Source organism: Orcinus orca, chromosome 13 (assembly GCF_937001465.1).
Source record: "Orcinus orca chromosome 13, mOrcOrc1.1, whole genome shotgun sequence".
NCBI classification, from domain to species: Eukaryota; Metazoa; Chordata; class Mammalia; order Artiodactyla; family Delphinidae; genus Orcinus; species Orcinus orca.
In genome coordinates, this window is record NC_064571.1 from 10,039,250 (window position 1) to 10,058,814 (window position 19,565).

General features: G+C 39.8%; 1 protein-coding gene across 11 annotated transcripts in view; it reads right to left on the reverse strand.

Moving 5' to 3' along the window:
* The window catches only part of NPHP1 (nephrocystin 1), a 104,996-nt gene that overhangs the window by 55,989 nt on the left and 29,442 nt on the right, over positions 1-19,565 (reverse strand). For 9 of the 11 annotated variants that reach the window (XR_007470745.1, XR_004475688.2, XR_007470744.1 and 6 more), the window contains 7 exons: positions 19,498-19,540; positions 18,445-18,532; positions 16,859-16,953; positions 14,790-14,918; positions 4,202-4,276; positions 1,783-1,893; positions 583-665 (listed from right to left, as the gene is read on the reverse strand). Coding sequence is in view for 8 of the 11 variants with exons in the window: in XM_033401928.2 (XP_033257819.2) it covers positions 583-665; positions 1,783-1,893; positions 4,202-4,276; positions 14,790-14,918; positions 16,859-16,953; positions 18,445-18,532; positions 19,498-19,540 (624 nt within the window). In the remaining 3 variants the exon portion in view is untranslated. The remainder of the gene's footprint in view (positions 1-582; positions 666-1,782; positions 1,894-4,201; positions 4,277-14,789; positions 14,919-16,858; positions 16,954-18,444; positions 18,533-19,497; positions 19,541-19,565) is intronic. The other 2 variants (XM_033401930.2, XM_033401933.2) reach the window with 1 other exon arrangement.

The following is a 19,565-nucleotide window of genomic DNA, read 5'->3' on the forward strand; positions in this document are numbered from 1 at the left end:
ACTTAGATTGGTGTGTGTGTGCCCATTTTCAAATTTGGGTTGGCCTCTTCTTAATTTTTGAAAGCTCTTTTTGTATTAGGGATAATAATCTCGTGACTGTTATGTATATATTGCAAATGCATTACAAATATTTGTTTTTGGTCTTAAATTTTAAATTTGTTTACAGTGGCTGCTGCTACAATTTCCATGTACCACCTACGAAAGAAAGGCAGAGTCACGGAGGACCTGGGGACCCCAGACTCAGCTTTCTCACTCTTCGGCGAGAATGAGGCTCTATTTCAGCACTGTGAAATGTACTAATGCCACAGGAAATCACTGAAAGAATATTCTCAGCAGACAACCGGTGCAAATATCTTTTAAAATACCTTTGCTACATGTGTCATTTCTTCCCGCTAGGATGAGCTCATGTGTGCTGTTTTCATATACTACCTAAAAGAACATTAAAATCAACATTAAAAGCTCTCTCCACACAAGTTACTGAAATGTAAGTAATACACTCTGGAAACCTGAGGTATCTAGATTCTAAAAAAAATGAATTTCCACAAAATTACCCGTTTGGAAGGAATATATAAGCCAACTTACTTTGCTGGAATAGGAATTCCACTGGCATCAAAAAGTTTAAGAAACACCCAGCCACAACTTAATTCTCCTCTCTCACCAGTTGACTAGAAAATAAAAAAAAAGTGTATGAAACTTAATGTCTGAATCAGGCAAATCTATAAGCACATACCAAGTTCTTCTAAAAGGAATAAAACTAGTATTTGCCTTTAGAACTAAAAAATTCTTCACGAGAAAACAAAGTGAAACCCAGTGGAGTCCCATTTGACTTGCAGGCCAGATGGTAAAGGCAGGATATAAAATGAAAATCTCTTGTTAAATTGCTCCTGAAAAACCCCTAAAGCTGATGATATGACACCTGTTACTATTGCTTCTTGAGTGACATAAATATGCGGTGGGATGATTCCAGATCACCTCAATATACATGAGCGTAGGAGGCTCTGTCTCAGTAAGAGATGGAAGGAGCCAATTAAAGCATTCAAGGGTCCTTCTGCTCAGAACTTAACCCAATGTCAATTGTCAGAGGCGTCTGGGGTTCACCTGGGGGACCTGCTCCTGTCCTACCCACCTGCAGCAGACGGATGAATTTGCCTTAAAGAAATGAAAGGATGGTATTACACCATTGTGGTATTACACCATTAACATAATAAAACATATAATGGTATTACATATAATGGTATTACACCATTAACATAATAAAAATCTCTGGGTTATCACGAGGCCCAGCACACATACTACACCTGTCTATGGAAACATATAATTATTACCACAGAGCCACACCCACTGATTCAATAGTCTACATGATGTAAATTAATCCAAGTTTCTGGTGTTCCCTTTATAAAAATTACCCCTCTGCCAGGTCCCTTCATTAGAACCCTCATTTACAAGGTTAGGGGGACTCTGACCCTCCAGGACAGAGCTAAAGCACAGTGCTGCAAGGCCGCTAGCATCTTTTATCACTTTCTGCAAGGTCTTATGTTTTTCCAATCTTCATTCTTTAAAAGCACTGGAGTTCGCTCAAGCTATAAATGTAAACAAGTACACTTATTTTAAACACTAATGGAAAAGTAGCATCATAAAAAAATTAGAATCACTGTCACTCTCATTCCTCAAGAGATTAAAATTCTGTTACACATAAAAACCTCGATTATTTTACTAAAGACAGACATAAGGGAAAACTTCCCCTTTGACACGTTAGAAAGCTGTATCTTTCAACTGACATACATTGCGAATATAAGAAATTCCAAGTTCAAATAATATTCCAAGATCTGGAGAAGAAGAATTAGACCTGATGAAACAGTCACCATCAAGCAAGCAGGGCAAGATGCCAGTAACCTGAAACGATAGCAAAAACGAAAATTACTAATAAACATGAAAAATGGTTGGAGGATAAACAATGAGGTCCTACTGATAGCACAGGGAACTATATTCAATATCCTGTCATAAACCATAATGGAAAAGACTATGAAAAAGAATGTATATATATGTGTAACTGAATCACTTTGCTGTACAGCAGATGTTAACATTGTAAATCAACTACACTTCAATAAAATAAATTTTTTTAAAAATGGAGGGAAGGTTCAGCTCTATTCATCTATAAATAGTTTATGCCGCTGCATCATAATAAAGGTCTTTTAAAGGAAACAAAAAGCAGATGGACTGGACTCGTCTATACCAATGATTTGAAATTTTAAAATGTAATTTTTGTGTTGAAGAAAACTACCTTTACGTTCACTTACTCTATGCTTAGAGCAGAGGCTAATGTGAAACAAGCACTGTACCAAGGTCTTCAGAGGTATCACAAAAATAGTTTGATAAGATTTTTTTGGCGGGGGGCTGTGCCACGTGGCACGCGGGATCCTAGTTCCCCGACCAGGGATCGAACCCGTGCCCCTTGCAGTGGCGGTGCGGAGTCCTAACCACTGGACTACCAGGAAATTCCCTGATAAGATATTTATATTTATATTAACCAATGTCCTTTGGAAACAGAACTAAAATTGCAGACTGCACACACACTTGCTCAACTTTCCTCAGGCATGCCTTGGAAATTTTCCTTTCCTTCCCTTCTGCCCTTTCCATTCCCCCTCCCTGGACAACTACATCCCTCTTCCTTGCCTATAAAATCCTACCCATCCTTCAAAGTTTAGTTTCTCTTCTATAGAACCTTCCCTGAGCCTAAGGACTAGAATTAATTTCACCCTCCTCTGTGCTTCCACAGCACTTGGATCCCCAAGTGCTGCCTGTGTGACATTACATTCTGCCTACGTGACCGTTATCAAAAGCACCCACTCCTTAGAGCGACTCCAAGGATTAGATGAGAAAATGCACATCACGGCCTACCTCAGCGCCTGGCACGCAGTCAGAGCTCCATAAATAGAGGATATTGGTGTTTTATGTGTCTTCTCTACTAACGTGTAAGCTCCCACAGTACCTAGGAAGAATGCCTCACACCTAAGGACGCTTAATTTCATTCAACAAAGCAACATACACATATTATTTATCCCTCCAAACAGTTCATCTTTATATCCAGGAAAACCTTGGAAAATTCTACCCTAACCACTTCACATGCACAGAGACGCACTATCAGAACTGTGAAGTACTGTGTCAAAATGGAAGCAGTAGGGGGACTTCCCTGGCGGTCCAGTGGTTAGGGCTCCGCGCTTCCACTGCAGAGGGCGCGGGTCTGATCCCTGGTTGGGGAACTAAGATCCCGCACTCCGCGCGGGGCGGCCAAAACATAAAAAAAATAAAATAAAAGGAAATTAACACAAAAAAGAGTAGAACAATTATATTGTTACAATTTAAAAAAAATGTAAGCAGTAGGATGCTTAGAAGATCAAACTGGACTTGTAGGAGTCGCGTGGTAGACAAGTGTGGACACACACAGCCCACAGGCGAGGTGGCCGGGCCTCCCCCACATGCTGTGTCCTCTCAGTGAACCTCTATCTTGCTGTAAGATCTTCTGATGCAATAGGAGAAGGTTAATGAAGGGTTCTCAGGGGCAGTGACATGAGGGAGTTAGTTGTGGGAGGGAAGTAATGAAACTCTGGAGGTAGAAAAAAAGTAAAGTAAATAGAACTATAGAAAATTAATGTTATTAAAAGAACATAAAGATATCTTCGTCTCCACTGGCATCTATGTGGCACTGACTCGGTGGTTTCAAGCCACTTAACCTCATTCCAGCCTTTGTTTGTCCCAGTCTTGACAGTCCCTGGGTGTACTGACCAGTTCCCTAGGCGTCACCCTTGATTTTTATCTGAAGAAAGCACAACTCTCACGAGCACAGTTGGAGACTGCATTTTTGAAAAACATTTCGTAAGTTTTCTCTTTCTGTTTTCATTTTTCATCAGACGGAATTTTCTAGAATTAAACCTTGTGATCCATTGAATGAGATGATTCATAGGCATTATAACTTTGGTGAGTCAGAAACATGAGTAATTGTTATCAAAGTCCTCAAAGAACATTAATCTAAAGATTCAAATCTGGCCCCATATATTCTGTGTTAAATACAAATACATTATTTCAGGAATACACTTTGACAATCCTGCCTTAGAAATTAATCATATAATACTTATCAGGTAAAAGAAGTTCACGTTTCATTCCATTCTTCTTACTTCCATTCACAAGTGAGCAGGTTACTTACCTGGGGAGAAAAGGTCCATGTTTTGGGTTTCTTAGGTTGCCACGTGGCCCTGACTGTATGAATGTTGCTCAGAACCTGAAATGAGATTTTCCCATTTGAAATCATATTGTAGAAAGCTCGTTGAAACATTATCACTTCCAGGTCCCAAACAGTTAACAGTGGGGCAGAGGGAGAGGGGGATATTTCATTTCTTACTTTGTGTAACTCTGTAATTCTTTTTTCTTTTTACATCAAGTATTATACATACATAACATTTAAAATGATTAACAAAAAAACAAGTGTTACAGCACTTATAACACAACGGAAGAACTGATAAATGAATTCAGACTCAGATCTTTGCACTAGTGATAAACTGTATTACGTGAAATACTTAATATATGAGATAGATTAACCAGAAAATTCAGAGAAATTTTAGGTATGAACGACCTTTTAAGAAATATGACCCACAAGAGCATTTTATGTGCAATCCATTACCCTGCCGTCAAGAGAGACACTGCTACCCTCTCAGATACACGGTTACAGTTTTCTTCAAGATCCCTAGGCCTATAAAGTATACTTTTCCTGGAATTTAATCTCTTATAAAATGCTATTGCAAGAAGTTAGTCCTATAATATATACAAATCAATAGAATACAAATGGAGCAAAAACTGTAAAAAAAAAAAAAAAAAAGAGTTCAAATGCTATAAAGTTATGGCCAAAACTGACATTTTCCAGAAGAATAGATAATATACAATTTTTATTTTAGATAAAAATATTTTAGTATAGCATTTCTAAAACTAAGCTTTAAAAATAATTAGAAATCATCCTGAACGTGTCCTATGAGGTCAAATTCAACCCACTGCCCTCTGTGTTGCTATTGGCAAGCAACTAGGAGGATCTTATGGGCAGCTAAGTTGTTTTCCACAGAGAAAGTCTCCATTTCCTTCCACAACTAATATAAATGAATTTATTTAAACCCTTTCTAAAATGATATATATTCTCAGACTGGGCTCTTGGAGTACAAACTCCTTTTGATCACTATCTGGTGTCTAATCTAAGACTGCATTTTATTTATTCCAAGGTCCTTCTTGGTTTTTCAAGAAGTGCTCCCCACTTCTAATATCTAAGAAGTCCCTTGCAATCATTGAAATTGAGGTCTCATACTATCTCTGCTTTTATCTTCTCAACTTGGAGAATGCTGATTTTGATTGAGGAAAAACTTCCTCTGCTTGATAGTTTTACATCCTTCTTGAGTTACTGACTCTGAGAGCTAAAAAGGACTTAGTCCAAACATCTCATTATACATTTGAGAAAACTGCCTCAAGAGAGGGTGAATGACTGGCTCAGAGCATAAGGATGAAATAATCAAGGGTTCAAAATTTTAGAGATTTTTCCACTTAGCAAACTGCATCAAGAATGCATAAGGGGGGGCTTCCCTGGTGGCGCAGTGGTTGAGAGTCTGCCTGCCGATGCAGGGGACGCGGGTTCGTGCCCCGGTCCGGGAAGATCCCACATGCCGTGGAGCGGCTGGGCCCGTGAGCCATGGCCGCTGGGCCTGCGTGTCTGGAGCCTGTGCTCCGCAACGGGAGAGGCCACAACAGTGAGACGCCCACGTACAGAAAAAAAAAAAAAAAAAAAAAGAATGCATAAGGGGGACTTCCCTGGTGGTCCAGTGGTTAAGACTCCGCGCTCCCAATTCAGGGGGCCCGGGTTCGGTCCCTTGTCAGAGAACTAGACCCTGCATGCCACAACTAAATATTCCGCATGCTGCAACTAAAAGACCCCGCGTGCCGCAACTAAGACCCGGAGCAGCCAAATAAATAAATAAATATTTAAAAAGCAAACAAACAAAAGAATGCATAAGGACTTCTGCTCAAGATGAATTTATGCTTCAACACAGCTGCTCTGCTCCAAACATAAAGCAGTGACACTTAAAAAGACAGAGGAGGACCCAAAAGTGAGATGAATATTTCAGTGGCCCATAAACAGAAGAGAAAAACAAAGAATAGGGCAAGACTAAAACTGGGGGTCTCCTGGGCTCTGAGTCTAGAGCGGGACGTGGTGACAAGGAGCCAGATTTGTATGTTACAGAGGCTAATGGTACTCAACACATGATAGAGGAACAGAGACAGCCTTATTGCTTGAAGCCAGTAGGGTGGAAGAAAGATGGTGGCCAACCTTCCTCCTCATAGGAAGTAAAGAGCCTAAGCAGGAAGGACAAAGATGGAGCCATGACACCAGGATCAGAACCAAGTAAACAAGTGAACCTTTAAGTGAATCGCTGATGTCCCTGACATCAGCTTAGATCAAGAACGCTAAACTTCACTGTAAGATCTGGTTCTGGACTGGAGTTTGGAGGTAGCAATCACAACACCATTAGATTGGTGGGGCTTGGCTGGTGGGGGAAGGGTAAAATATCTTCTGCATAAAATGTGCTTCTAAGGACACATGAAGAAATCAAATACTTACAATACAAGAAACAACCCAGAGCATAGATATTAACAAAATATGTCACTATACATAATTACATATTTACTGTTTTTTAAAAAACAGATTTGTTTGCATTAAAAAAAAAAACCCAAAAAACTTCTAAGCAACGATGACAAGATGGGCCAGTAGGTAGGTAAAGCATGTTAGTATCTTTGGTGTGTTAGGAGAAAGAAATACGGAGTTTAGATTTATGAGAATAATCTACAGCTAAGTAAGTAGGCTAAACATTTACATATTGCAAACTGAGAGGCTTCAATAGAACTAAGTGACAAGGCCATGGGTAGCTGTTATGTTTTTTTCTGCATGTTTCTATGTATTTGAAATAGTTACTAATTTAACAAATATTGCTAATTCCAGTAAAAGTCAGATTGTGGTATAAAATACATGTAAAAGGAAAAGAATAAACAAATTGGAAGATTGTAATGTTTTAAGATAAGAGTCTAAATGTGAGATTTACACTTGCTTTCTATTTATTATTGGCAAAACTAATACAATTACTTGATGTATTATTTCTTACTGAGTTCTTAAGGGTTTTCAATCAATTTTTAAGGATGAAACATAAATGGTGGTTAATTATGAAATGTGTCAAATATATACCAAATATATATTAAATATATATAAATATACAAGTTAAAAGAAACTTATAGTGAACACCCATAAGCTTATCACCTAAATTCTGCCATCAATATTTTACTATACTTGCATTATCACATATATCTTCTGTCCATCCATCAATTCACCTAATGTTTTGACACACTGCAAACTTGCAGACGTAAGTAAACTTTCCTCTAAATACATTAGCATGCATATCATTAGCTAGAGTTCATCATTTGTTCACAGTTCTTTTTTTGATCGAAAATTTAACACAATGAAATTCAGTAACCTTAGTTTTTATCTTCTTGTAATGTCCACAATGGAGACAGGAAAGTGGGCTGACTAGGGGTCATAGGTCCTGAGGAATGACACAGTGAGTGCTGTCTCTGGAGGCCTAGAGAGGAGCCTGAACTTCCATTAGGGCCCAAAAGTAAGGAGGCACACCTACCCCCAGGGGTGTGGGCAGAGGCCAAGTGGGGAATCTGGACTTCCATTCTCACCTGGCAGTAATGGTGTCAGAGGCCTGCTAAAATACAAGTTAAACTTATTAAGATCCAGAGACTCCCAACACTCAAAATGTCCAGGATACAATAAAAAAAAGAAAAAAATCATTCATTATACCAAGTACCAGGAAAATCTCAACTTGAATGAGATTGGTATCAAAAGATACCAATACTGAGATGACACAGATATTGGAATTATTTGAGAAGCATTTTAAAGCAGCCATCTAAAAATGTTTCAATAAACAACTATGGAGATGCTTAAAAGAAATTTAAAACATAGAAAGAAATACAAAGTCTCAAGAAAGAAATAAGGAAATCTCAACAAAAAAATGAAAGATAAAGGAGACCCTAATGGAAATTCTAGAACTGGAAAATACAATAACCAAGATTAAAAACAGACACACACACATACCTACACAAGTCACTGATGAGACTCAACCACAGAACAGAAAAGAGAGAAAAGAATCAGTGAACTTGAAGATAGGAAAACAGAAACTACGCAGTGTGAACAACTGAGATAGAATAGATGGGAAAAAATGATCGGGAGCCTCAGGAACCCGTGGGATTATAACAAAAGATCTAACTCACATTCATGTCATCGGAGTCCCAGAGGAGAGGGGAGTTTGGAGCTGGAAAAGTACTTGAGAAAATAATGGCTGAAAAATCCCCAAATTTGGCAAAAGATATAAACCTATGGTTTAAAAAGCTGAGAAAACCCTAAACAGGTTAAACCCAAGAAATCCATGACAAAGTACATAAACTTCTGAAAACTTCTAAACACGATATCTTGAAAGCAGTGAGAGAGAAACACCACCTAGATTCACCTATAGGGAAAAACCAATTCTCATCAGACAGAGGCCAGAGGAAATGGAACAATATTTTTTGAGTGCTTAAAGAAAAGAACTGCCAACCTAGAACTGTATAGCTAGTGAAAATATCCTTCAGGAATAAAGGGGAAACAGGCATTCTCAGATAAAGAAAAACTACGAGAATTTGTAGCCTGCAGACCTACCCTAAAAGAATGGTTAAAGGAAGTTCTCTAAATAGAAAAAACATGATAAATCTCTGAATATCAGGAAGGAAGAACAATGGAAAGAGTAAGAACAAGGGTAAATATGAGAGGTTTCTCTGAAGTTTTCTAAATTATGCTTGATGGTTGAAGGAAAATTCTAACACTGTGTGATGTGGTTCTCAATGTATGTAGAGGAGATATTTAAGACAATTAGAAAGCAGGGAGGGTAAAGAGCTTTAAAGGGAGGTAAGGGAGGTACATGTCACTTCAACTGGAACGTTGACACTAGCCAGCCGTGGGAAGTTATGTAGGTATAAAGTCATACCAAAACCTGTACAAAGAGATCCACTCAACAACACGGCAGACAATTCAGAACGGAGTTCTAAAAAATGTTCAGGTAACACATAGGAAGACAGAAAAAAATAAAACAGGGGAATGAAAAAGAGGGAACAAAGAGAAGAAATAAAACAGCAGACTCAAGAGTGAAAGATGCCCCTCCAGGACCCGCCTGCTTTGGGATGCTTTTCAGAGCCCCAAGGGAGCTGCTTTTCATATATTACCCAGAATTTACAGTTCTCATCACTGGGCAAGTTATTTGGAGAGGAGCTTACTCAGTCATTATTGGAAGTAGTGTCTCATTAACTAGTTATAGTAATAATGCTTTTTATTTGTAACGTGGCTTAGGCTTATTAAAGAAGTATTCTTGGGCTTCCCTGGTGGCGCAGTGGTTGAGAGTCCGCCTGCCGATACAGGGGACACAGGTTCGTGCCCCGGTCCGGGAGGATGCCACATGCCGCCGAGTGGCTGGGCCGGTGAGCCATGGCTGCTGAGCCTGTGCTCCACAACGGGAGAGGCCACAACAGTGAGAGGCCCGCGTACCGCAGGAAAAAAAAAAAAAAAAGTATTCTTAAGTAAATAGCATGAGTATGTAACTATTAAATATGTTCTCTAACTCCTCAATTTGGAAAATTTGGCAAAAATTTGTTTCATAAACTAACTTCTATTATTTTTATATAAAATAATTTCTACTATTTTGATATATTATTCAAAATAGAATTCTAATCTTTGTTTTATGTTGTCACGTATGAGAATAGCGAGAGGTACAGCAAAAAGCGTGGAACCAGATCTGGGAAAAAGAAGGCAATTCATCTTTTCTTGGTCACTGACGACACCTACTGGCTCGTTTTTGGCAGTGATCTTGTGCAGAGCATGTAGAAGGAAGGAAAGATCCTTATTTACCCGCAGTGCAGATGAAAGAAAGGCACTTTCCTCATGCTGCGAGTTAGGAGTACACTCAGCAGAAAGAAAGATATCTATCAGTGTTCTCTACCTCACTGCACGTCACCACCATCCACCCAGATGTGGAAGTCAAAGACCTAGTGTCATGCTTGGCGTCCCACTCTCCCTCACCTGCCACATCCAACCCACCACCAACCAAAGTGTGTTGGGTTTTGCCTCCTAAATATCCCTCCGGCCACAGCTCTCATCTCCACTTCCCTAATCTAAGTTACCATCGTCATCTCTCATCTGGTCAACTTATAATGTTCCATGTATTGGTCTAAGTGCTTTACTTACATTAACTCATTTAGTCCTCACATCGACCCTAAGGGATGCACATGAGACAAGACAGCAAGGTCGAGTCATTTGGTCAGCGTCCCACACCCAGGTGGCGGAGCCAGGGTTAATTCCAGGCAAAATGGCTCCAGATGTCGTTTTCTTGAGGCGACACTTGCTGCCCTTTGACCACCACACTGTGACATAGCCCCCAAGTGGTCTACTCAGATCCCTCTGACCCCCGCCCCCCTTCAATCCACCTCCAGAGAGGAGCCAGAAATCATCCCCAAACGTACGTCTAAGTCATGTCCTACCTCTAACGACTTTCCCCGCTTTTAGGGTAAAGACGAAACTCCCTACATCGTGGCTTACAGCGTCTTACGCTGTACCTCCTGCTTCACCCCGTCCTACACTTCCTCTTGCTGCCCCCACTCAGCCCCCTGGCTCCCCTTCCCAAGTCCTTTCCTGCCAGGGCCCTGGCCTGTGCTGCTCCTTCAGCCAGGTACACACTCCCCTTGTCCCCTTTTCTCCTCATCTCCTTACGGCCTGTTCACCCCTCAGATCTCAAGGCAAGCATCACCCCCTCAGGAGGTAGACTATGAAATTGAGATTTTTTTTAACATCTTTATTGGAGTATAATTGCTTTACAATGGTGTGTTAGTTTCTGCTTTATAACAAAGTGAATCAGTTATACATATACATATGTTCCCATATCTCTTCCCTCTTGCGTCTCCCTCCCTCCCACCCTCCCTATCCCACCCCTCTAGGTGGTCACAAAGCACCGAGCTGATCTCCCTGTGCTATGCGGTTGCTTCCCACTAGCTATCTATTTTACGTTTGGTAGTGTATATATGTCCATGCCACTCTCTCACTTTGTCACAGCTTACCCGTCCCCCTCCCCATAACAGAATTCTTTTCTGGTGCTACAAATTTCCCTCTAAGCAATGCTTTCGCTAACATCCCACAAATATTATGCTGCATTTTCATTTTTTTGCTCAGTTCAAAATATTTCCTAATTTCCCTTGAAATTTTCTTTTAACCCATTGATTCTTGAGAAATCTGTCGTTTAATTTCTAAGTATTTAAGGATTTTTCCAGTTATCTTTCTGTTTCTGATTTCTAATTCAATCACATGTGATCCAAGACCATACATTGTATGATTTCAATTCTTCTAAATCTGCTCAGGACCATCTATTTTGCTGAATATTCCATATGCACTAAAAAGAATGCGTACTTTCCTCTTTGGGGGTGAAGTGTTGTACAAATGTTAATTACATCCAGTTTGTTCATGGTGTTATTCTGTTCTCTTATATTCTGACTAATTTTCTGTCTACTTGTTCTACAGTACTGTAGAGAGAAGTATTAAAGTCTCCAATCATGATTGTGGCTTTGCCCATTTCTCCTTTCAGTTTGGTCCATTTTTACTGCATGTATTTTGAAGCTCTGATGTTAGGTGTATACACATTTAGGATTGTTACGTCTTCTTGGTGAATTGTCCATTTTATCATGTAATGTACCACTTTATTCCTGGTAATTTTCCTTCTTCTGAAGTATACTTTGTCTGATATTAATATGTTTTGAATGGTGTATCTTTTTCCATCCTTCTCCTTCTAACCTGCTTATATTACTATGTTTAAGGTGGTTTCTTAAGCATAGCCTATGGTTGGCTCTCTCTCATTCTGGTTTTAATTTGCATTTCCTGGATGACTTATTATATGTTGTGTATCTTTTTACAGACCCATTGGTTTGACATATTTTCTTTCTTTTTTTTTTTAAACATTTGTACTATACTTTAAAAAAAATTAATTTTTGGCTGCACTGGGTCTTTGTTGCTGCGTGCGGGCTTTCTCTAGTTATGGCGAGCAGGAGCTACTCTCCGTTGCAGTGTGCGGGCTTCTCACTGCAGTGGCTTCTCTTGTTGCAGAGCACGGGCTCTAGGCACACGGGCTTCAGTAGTTGTGGCGTGCAGGCTCAGTAGCTGTGGCTCGCGGGCTCTAGAGCGCAGGCTCAGTAGTTGTGGCACACGGGCTTAGTTGCTCCGACTCATGTGGGATCTTCCCGGACCAGGGCTGGAACCCATGTCCCCTGCATTGGCAGGCGGATTCTTAACCACTGCGCCACCAGGGAAGCCCCCATATTTTCTTTAAGTGCCTGTTCAAGTCTTTTGTCAATTAAAAAAACCTGAGTTATCTTTTTTATTTCTTGGATATCCTTGAATCGTTCCTGACCGTAGGGGAAAAGTATGCAATATTTCACATTAAGTGTGATGATGCTAGTAGCTTTGCTTTAGCTTTCTCTTGTTGCCCTTTACCAATTTGAAGTTCCCTTCTGTTCTTAGTTTGGTGAGAACTTTTTAAAAATCATAAGTGGGTGTTAAAATTTGTCAGCTGCTTTTTCCGCATCTATTGAGATGATCAGGTGATTTTTGTTCTTCGGTTCTGTTAATATGGCAAATTACAATAATCTATTATCAAATGTTAAATATTGGTTACACAGGTGTGTACATTTGAATTCCTGGAATAAACCCCAATTAGTCATGATATACTGTCGTTTTTTGTACATGGCTAGATTCAATTTGCTAATATTTTGTTTAGGATTTTAGTTATATATTCATAAGGAATACTGGTCGTGTAATTTTTCTTTTTTGTAATGTCTCGTCATATTTTGGTATCATGTTTTTCCTGGCCTCGTGAAATGAGATGGGAAGCATTTCCTCTTTATCTATTCTTTGGAAGTTTGTGTACTATTGGTATTATTTCTTCCTTAAATGTTTGGAGGAATCCACCAGTGAAACCATCTGGGTCTGGAGTTTTCTTTATTGGAAGATTTTTAATTACTGTTTCAATTTCTTTAACAGGGGTCATTCAAATTGTTCTATTTCTTCTTGTGTCAGTTTCGTTAAGTTACGGTTTTCAAAGAATTTATCTGTTTATTGATGTTATCAAATTTACTGCCATAAAGTTGTTTACAATATCCCCTGCTTATCCCTTTAATGTGGGCAGGATCTGTGCTGAGGTCTCCATTTTCATGTCAGATGGTGATCATGTAACCAAGCAGGACCCTACCAGGCCTTCCCAGAAAAGAGCCCCACCCCTGTCCTCCACCTGCCTTTTGTCTGTAGAAAAACGTCAAAGCATAAATTTAATCAGAGAAGTGAAAAAATGCAGAAAGAAAGGAAAACAGTCAAGCAAGACAAAATAGTAATACTTTAGCCATTAAACAAAGTCAAGGACCTTTAGTTCTTCCTCAAGGGCTATAGACAATATTCTGAGCCATGTCCTGTGAGCTGTTTTGCAGATACTGAAACCCCCTCCAGGTGGGAGAACTTAACTGTGTGCTGCCCACAAGCACGCAGACCTCAGACTGGTTGGAACCAGAAGGTTGATGATGTTGACTCCCAATTACCTCACCACCAGCCAATCAGAAGAATGTCCATGAGCTGATCACACTCTGCTCCTTGAGCACTGTAACACTCTTCACTACCTGCTCCAGTGTGGAACACACAGTTCTGAGGGCATTAGCCTACTGTGGCCCCCTTTGCCTGGCAAAGCAATAAAGCTCTTCTTTTCTACTTCACCCAAAACTCTGTTTCCGTGTTTCTATTTGGCACCGGTGAACAGAGGCAGAGTTTCGGCAACAATCATTTGTTTTGTTTCTTTCTCTCTTTTAAAATTTCTTGATCAGTCTTACTAGGCACCTCTCAATTTTATTAATCTTTTCAAAGAATAAACTTTGCCTTTTCTGACTTTCTCTTGTTTTCTACTTCATTAATTTCTACTCTTTATTATTTCCTCCATTCTACTTCCTTTGGGATTGACTCACTCTTCCTTTTCTAGGCTCTTGAGTTCGAGCTTAGATCACTGATTTAAAAATCTTTCTTCTTGTCTAGTGTATGCAATTAAAGTCATAAAGTTCCATCCAGGCACTGTTTCATCTGTATCTCATAAATCAATTAATTAAGAGTTATTCAAATTTTTTGGTACTGGGTAAAAACTATTCTCTTAGGAATCAGAGAGGCACAGAATGGAAAAGGACACAAGGCAACTTTGTCAGGTTATGGTGATGCTCCATATGTTGCCTGGGATGTTGGTTATACAGGTGTGTACACCTGTCAAAAATGCAATACTCTAACCTGCAAACCTGAACTGTATACAATACTAGAAGATAGGCATAGTGCCTTTTTGTAAGTGAAAAATCTAAGGCTCAGAGGCGTTAACTGTGATGTATAAATATCACACACTTAGCAACTGAAAGAGCCAGGAGTTAAGTCTGTGTCATCAGAACACATGTAGTTTGCACTGTACCACACATCATTTTATATAGATACTTATACACACACACACGCAGAGAGAGAGAGGTTGAGAGGGAGAAAGAGACAGACAGACCCTGTGCAGTACGCGGTTAATGTGTGGCGTTAACATATGGTGGGAACCGGTTTAACTCCTCAGCAAGCTCACCTTACTGCCGTCAAACAGACAGAAGCGCACGTGTCTGCTCAGAACCTGGATGCTCACTCCTGGAAGAGGAATCATCTTACAGCTCCAGAGGGTCAGAATCAAGGAAACACGACTTGGTCTTGACCTAATCTGAGAGAAAAATTAGTTATGAGGAAGGTTTACTTTTATGACTTATAAGACAAATTCATTTTCAAAGCACCTTTTGTAAATGCTTAAGAAAATGCATATAGAATAAAAAAGAACAAAAGAATAAATTTTGCACACAACATACACACACAAGAAAAGTTTCAATAGTCTGTTTAATTTAACCCAAAACTTCAGTTAAAATTTTCATAAATATTTATATTTAAAATATTTGCTTTGGGGACTTCCCTGGTGGTCCAGCGGTAAAGAATCCACCTTACAATGCAGGGGACGTGGGTTTGATCCCTGGTCAGGGAACTAAGATCCCACATGACGCAGGGCAACTAAGGCCGCATGCCACAATTACTGAGCTTGCGCGCCTCAACAAGAGAGCTCGCGGGCCACAAACTACAGAGCCCACGCGCTCTGGACCCCGCATGCCACAACTAGAGAAGAGAAAACCCGCACGCCACAACTGGAGAGAGGCCCAAGTGCTGCAACGAACCTCCCGCATGCCGCAACTAAGACCTGACACAGCCAAAAATAAATAAATAAATCTTTTAAAAAATTTTGCATTTTTTTGTTAAATAAACAAAAATTGTGATGAAAAGAACAGTCAGTACAATCAGGGAAAAAGAATGATCTGACCATGGAATCAACTGTATTCCAGGTTCGTTCTTACAGCTCCTTCTTACATAAGGCAGGTCCGCATAGAAGGTCACCACAGCATAGTGACCAGTGACACCTGGCGTTAATATTATCCAGCTAGCTCCTCCTTGTTTCAATTCCAAGCATTTATCTACATTATTCCCTGGCTTCTAATATAGATGTTTTGACAGAGAGAACGCACTGACCATTGGATGTAGTTATTCAGTTCTACTTCACAAGATAATTCAGAATGTCAATTAAAAAAAACTGGCATTCTAGTTTTTTTAAATTTAAGAACATCTTCAATTCTTAACATTCTGCTTTATGGTCCTGGGCCTTTCCTTTTAAATAACATATCACTGAAAAAAAATCAGACAATGTTTAACAGTTTGTCACCTTTTCCATTAAAAAATGAGAGCTGACAATTGAGCTCTCTGTATACAAGTTCACAAAATTAAATGCTATTTATTCAGTACTAGTATACTACACACACCAAATATAACATATTTGTAAACTTGCAATAGGAGATGTTTAATGCTAAAAAGATTCCAGGCATGCTCGGGTTGAGAAGGAAAAGAGTACGAAAATTCTGCACCACCCCTTCCCACAAAACCTGGCCACACTGGGTTCTCTTATTCTTCCCTGAGGCTCTGGGGGAGCAAGGGAGAAAAGGCAGAAGGTAAACAGGAAGGGGAGTGAGGGGCTCAAATGCAGTTTATATCTTCTAAGGAGGAGAATTGAATGTCAAGAGCATTTCCTACTTCAAATAAGGGGGATGCCAGTAATCCTCCGCTCCAAGCTCCCCACAAAGTATAATCAGAAAGTACTGCCAAGTTCCTCATTCCTATTTAATTAAAATAATATTACTACTGCCACTAATAATAATGATACTGGCTAACATTTACTAAGTTATCATCATGTGTCAGGCACTGTTCTAAGCCCTTCACACATTCAGTGCAATTCTCATAATAACCCTATGTTGGAAGTATTACTACTATTTTTCCCTTTTTACAGATGAAAAAATTGAGGCAAAGAATGATGAAGATTGATACCTAGTATTATTTCCTTTGTAACAATGGGAGAAGAGAGCAGTGGAGAAGAGAAACAAGATAACGTCAAGGTAACAGACCCAAGTTCTGTCTCAGCCATGAAACTCACTAAGTGTTTCAAAATTACAATGCGGAGACAATTTTTTTTTGTTTTTTTATAATGCATTAATCAATTTACGTTACCTGTATATTTGCAACCATGACAAAATCTGGAAAATTTATAATTTTACTGACAGTAACCATACTTACAGAGCCCGTTTTAGCATCCCACATTAGATCTTTGAAGGCCAGTTGTGAAGTAGTGAGCTCTGGTTGTAAGAAGTAACTTGCTCGAAATTGATTCCCTGCAAAAATAATTGTTCCTTTATTTTCTTACAAAGAACGAATGAAATTCAAAACCCCAAATTCATGATGTTATGGTACAAACTTAGGAAACAGACATCGAAAATGCCAAGCTGTTTGCTAGAAACTTGCTTCCTAAGACAGACATACCAACAGAGATAAGAACAACAGCAGGAAATGTAAGGATAGAAGCACATGAGAGCTGATCTTAAAGTGGCTTTAGGAAAGATCTTAAAGACTTTTAGGCCAGTAACATGCTCCATGATGAAGATGATCCATTCAAATATTTTTGTAAAATGCAGAAACTCTGTGAACACTTTTTAGATATTTTAGAGAAAGTATATAATCATTAATTTTACTTCTTAACACAAAAGCATTTTAATACTGTTCTTCCATACTCGTGTCATGACGAATACCTATTACAAAATCATTTACTCACCCAAGAACTCATTTTTGAGTTCCTACTCTGCCAGGTGCTATGCTGGGAGCTGGAAACATAAACGTGAATCAGAGAAATATGGCCCCTGCCCTCATTAGCTTACACTTCAGTGGGGGAAACTGTTACAAAAAATAAGTAGACAAAAGACAAAATAATTATAAGCTGACTTAGACTTATAAAGGGTGCTCAAGTGAATGGGAGTAGGAGGGCCTACATGGAAGGTGTCTCTGGGAATGTACCCTGAGACCCAAAGCATGAGAAGCGGGGAATTCCCTGGCGGTCCAGTGGTTAGGACTCCACAAGGGCCCGGGGATGACCCCTGGTCGGGGAACTAAGATCCCACAAGCTGCGCAGCACAGCCCAAAATAATAATAATAATAGATCGATAAATAAATAAATAAAAAGAGATTTATAATAAAAAACAAAAATAAAACAAAGCATGAGAAGGAGCTGGGTGTTCAGGGAGGGCTGAGAAGAGCCTCCCGACAGAGAAGCCTCAAAGCAGCCCTTCCACAGATGACTCAGCAGCTCAGGGTATACAGGGGAGCCTCCCCACAACATTATTCCTCTTTAAAATGAGCTTATGAACAAATGTTGCCAAGTACAGGGCAATCCAAGAATGAGTAAGGAAACAGAAACAGTGAATAGGGAAAACTCTTTGGAAAAGTCTCACTGTGAGGAAAAGCAGAGAAAGGGAGGCTTCATCCAGAATGGGACAGGGTTGCGGGGAGCTGGTCCGTAAAGGTGGGAGGTTTTAGGTTTGCTAGGACTACTGATGAGGGAATCAGCCAATGGGGCAGGGGAGAGCAGGCTGAAGATACAGGAAAAGGTTGATCAAAGAGTCATGTTTTTGAAATAATGGAAGGGGGCTTGGCCTCTGATAGGATCAGGGCTCCTTCCTCCTTCACAAGCAAGATGAAGGAAAAGATGAGCGTCCAAGAGATGTGAGATGTTACAACTTTTTCAATGACTTGCTTTGGCTGTGCCAGAAAAATTAGATGTAAACCGTGACCGCTTTACTAAAAGTCTGTGGTGGCTGATGGACACCTGTTACCTTCCTCCAGAAGCTGGAAGAGGGTGGAAGGCCTGAACCCGGCAGGAATAGCTCCCATCGTGGTCAGTACGTCAACGGTGTTAATCTGCTGAAGAGAGTAAAACAAAAATTTGCTTGGTTTCATTCATGTTTCCTCACCTCTAGGATACTCTCTCTTTATCACTGTAGCAACTACAACCCCCGAAAGAAAAATACAAATGTACAGACTTTAGCGGAAGAATATAGCAATTTAACCCCCAATTCCTGAGAAGACGCCATTGCTGAATCCTGGCCTTTCCTGAGGACCTAAGCCCCAATGCAGTGCCCAGGGGGCTGCACTGTGCTCCAGACCTGCTGCTTCCTGCATGGCCCCCATCAAAATGGCCTGTCCTGCTCCACAAAGTACTGCCCTGTCACAGATGAGTTGATATCGTAAACTGATATGCACTGAAGAATTAATGGCTTTTTTGTACACTATATGTACATACACACACACACGCATGCACACACGTGCATGTCCATGTAAGTGATAAGTAGGGTAAAAAAGGCAGAAAGAATATATTTACTAAATGGTTAGTGATGATTACTTACGGAAGGAGTGGATTTTCATTTTGTTATGCAACTTTTTAAATGATAGGATTATTGATAGTTTCTTACTTTTTCTTTTTTTTTGGTTGCGCCCCATGGCCTGTCTTAGTTCCCTGACCAGGGATCAAACCCATGCCCCTACATTGGAAGTGTGGAGTCTCAACCACTGGACCACCAGGGAAAGTCCCAAGTTTCTTACTTTTTTGAGCTTTTTGGAATTTTTTAATATTAACAAAATTTAACAACTGTCTTTACCCAAATGATAGAAAATTCAAGCAGAATCAATGAGAGACATTTCCAAGCCCTCATAGGCATAGGCTTACTAAATCAGAAATATGTTTTAAAGCTCTGTGCATTCCATGCTCTGTATCCTGCTTAAGATCCAATGCTTTCATTTAAAGTTTCCATCCTGTTTTGAATCTGAACTCTTATCAGAGCTATTAGGTAACAAAACGAGACATCATTAATAAGACAGGAGATACCAACCTCTGAGATGGCTTTTCGGACGGCACTCCAATGAGAATCGGTTCTAGGGAGAAACGGTAGCTAGGTGA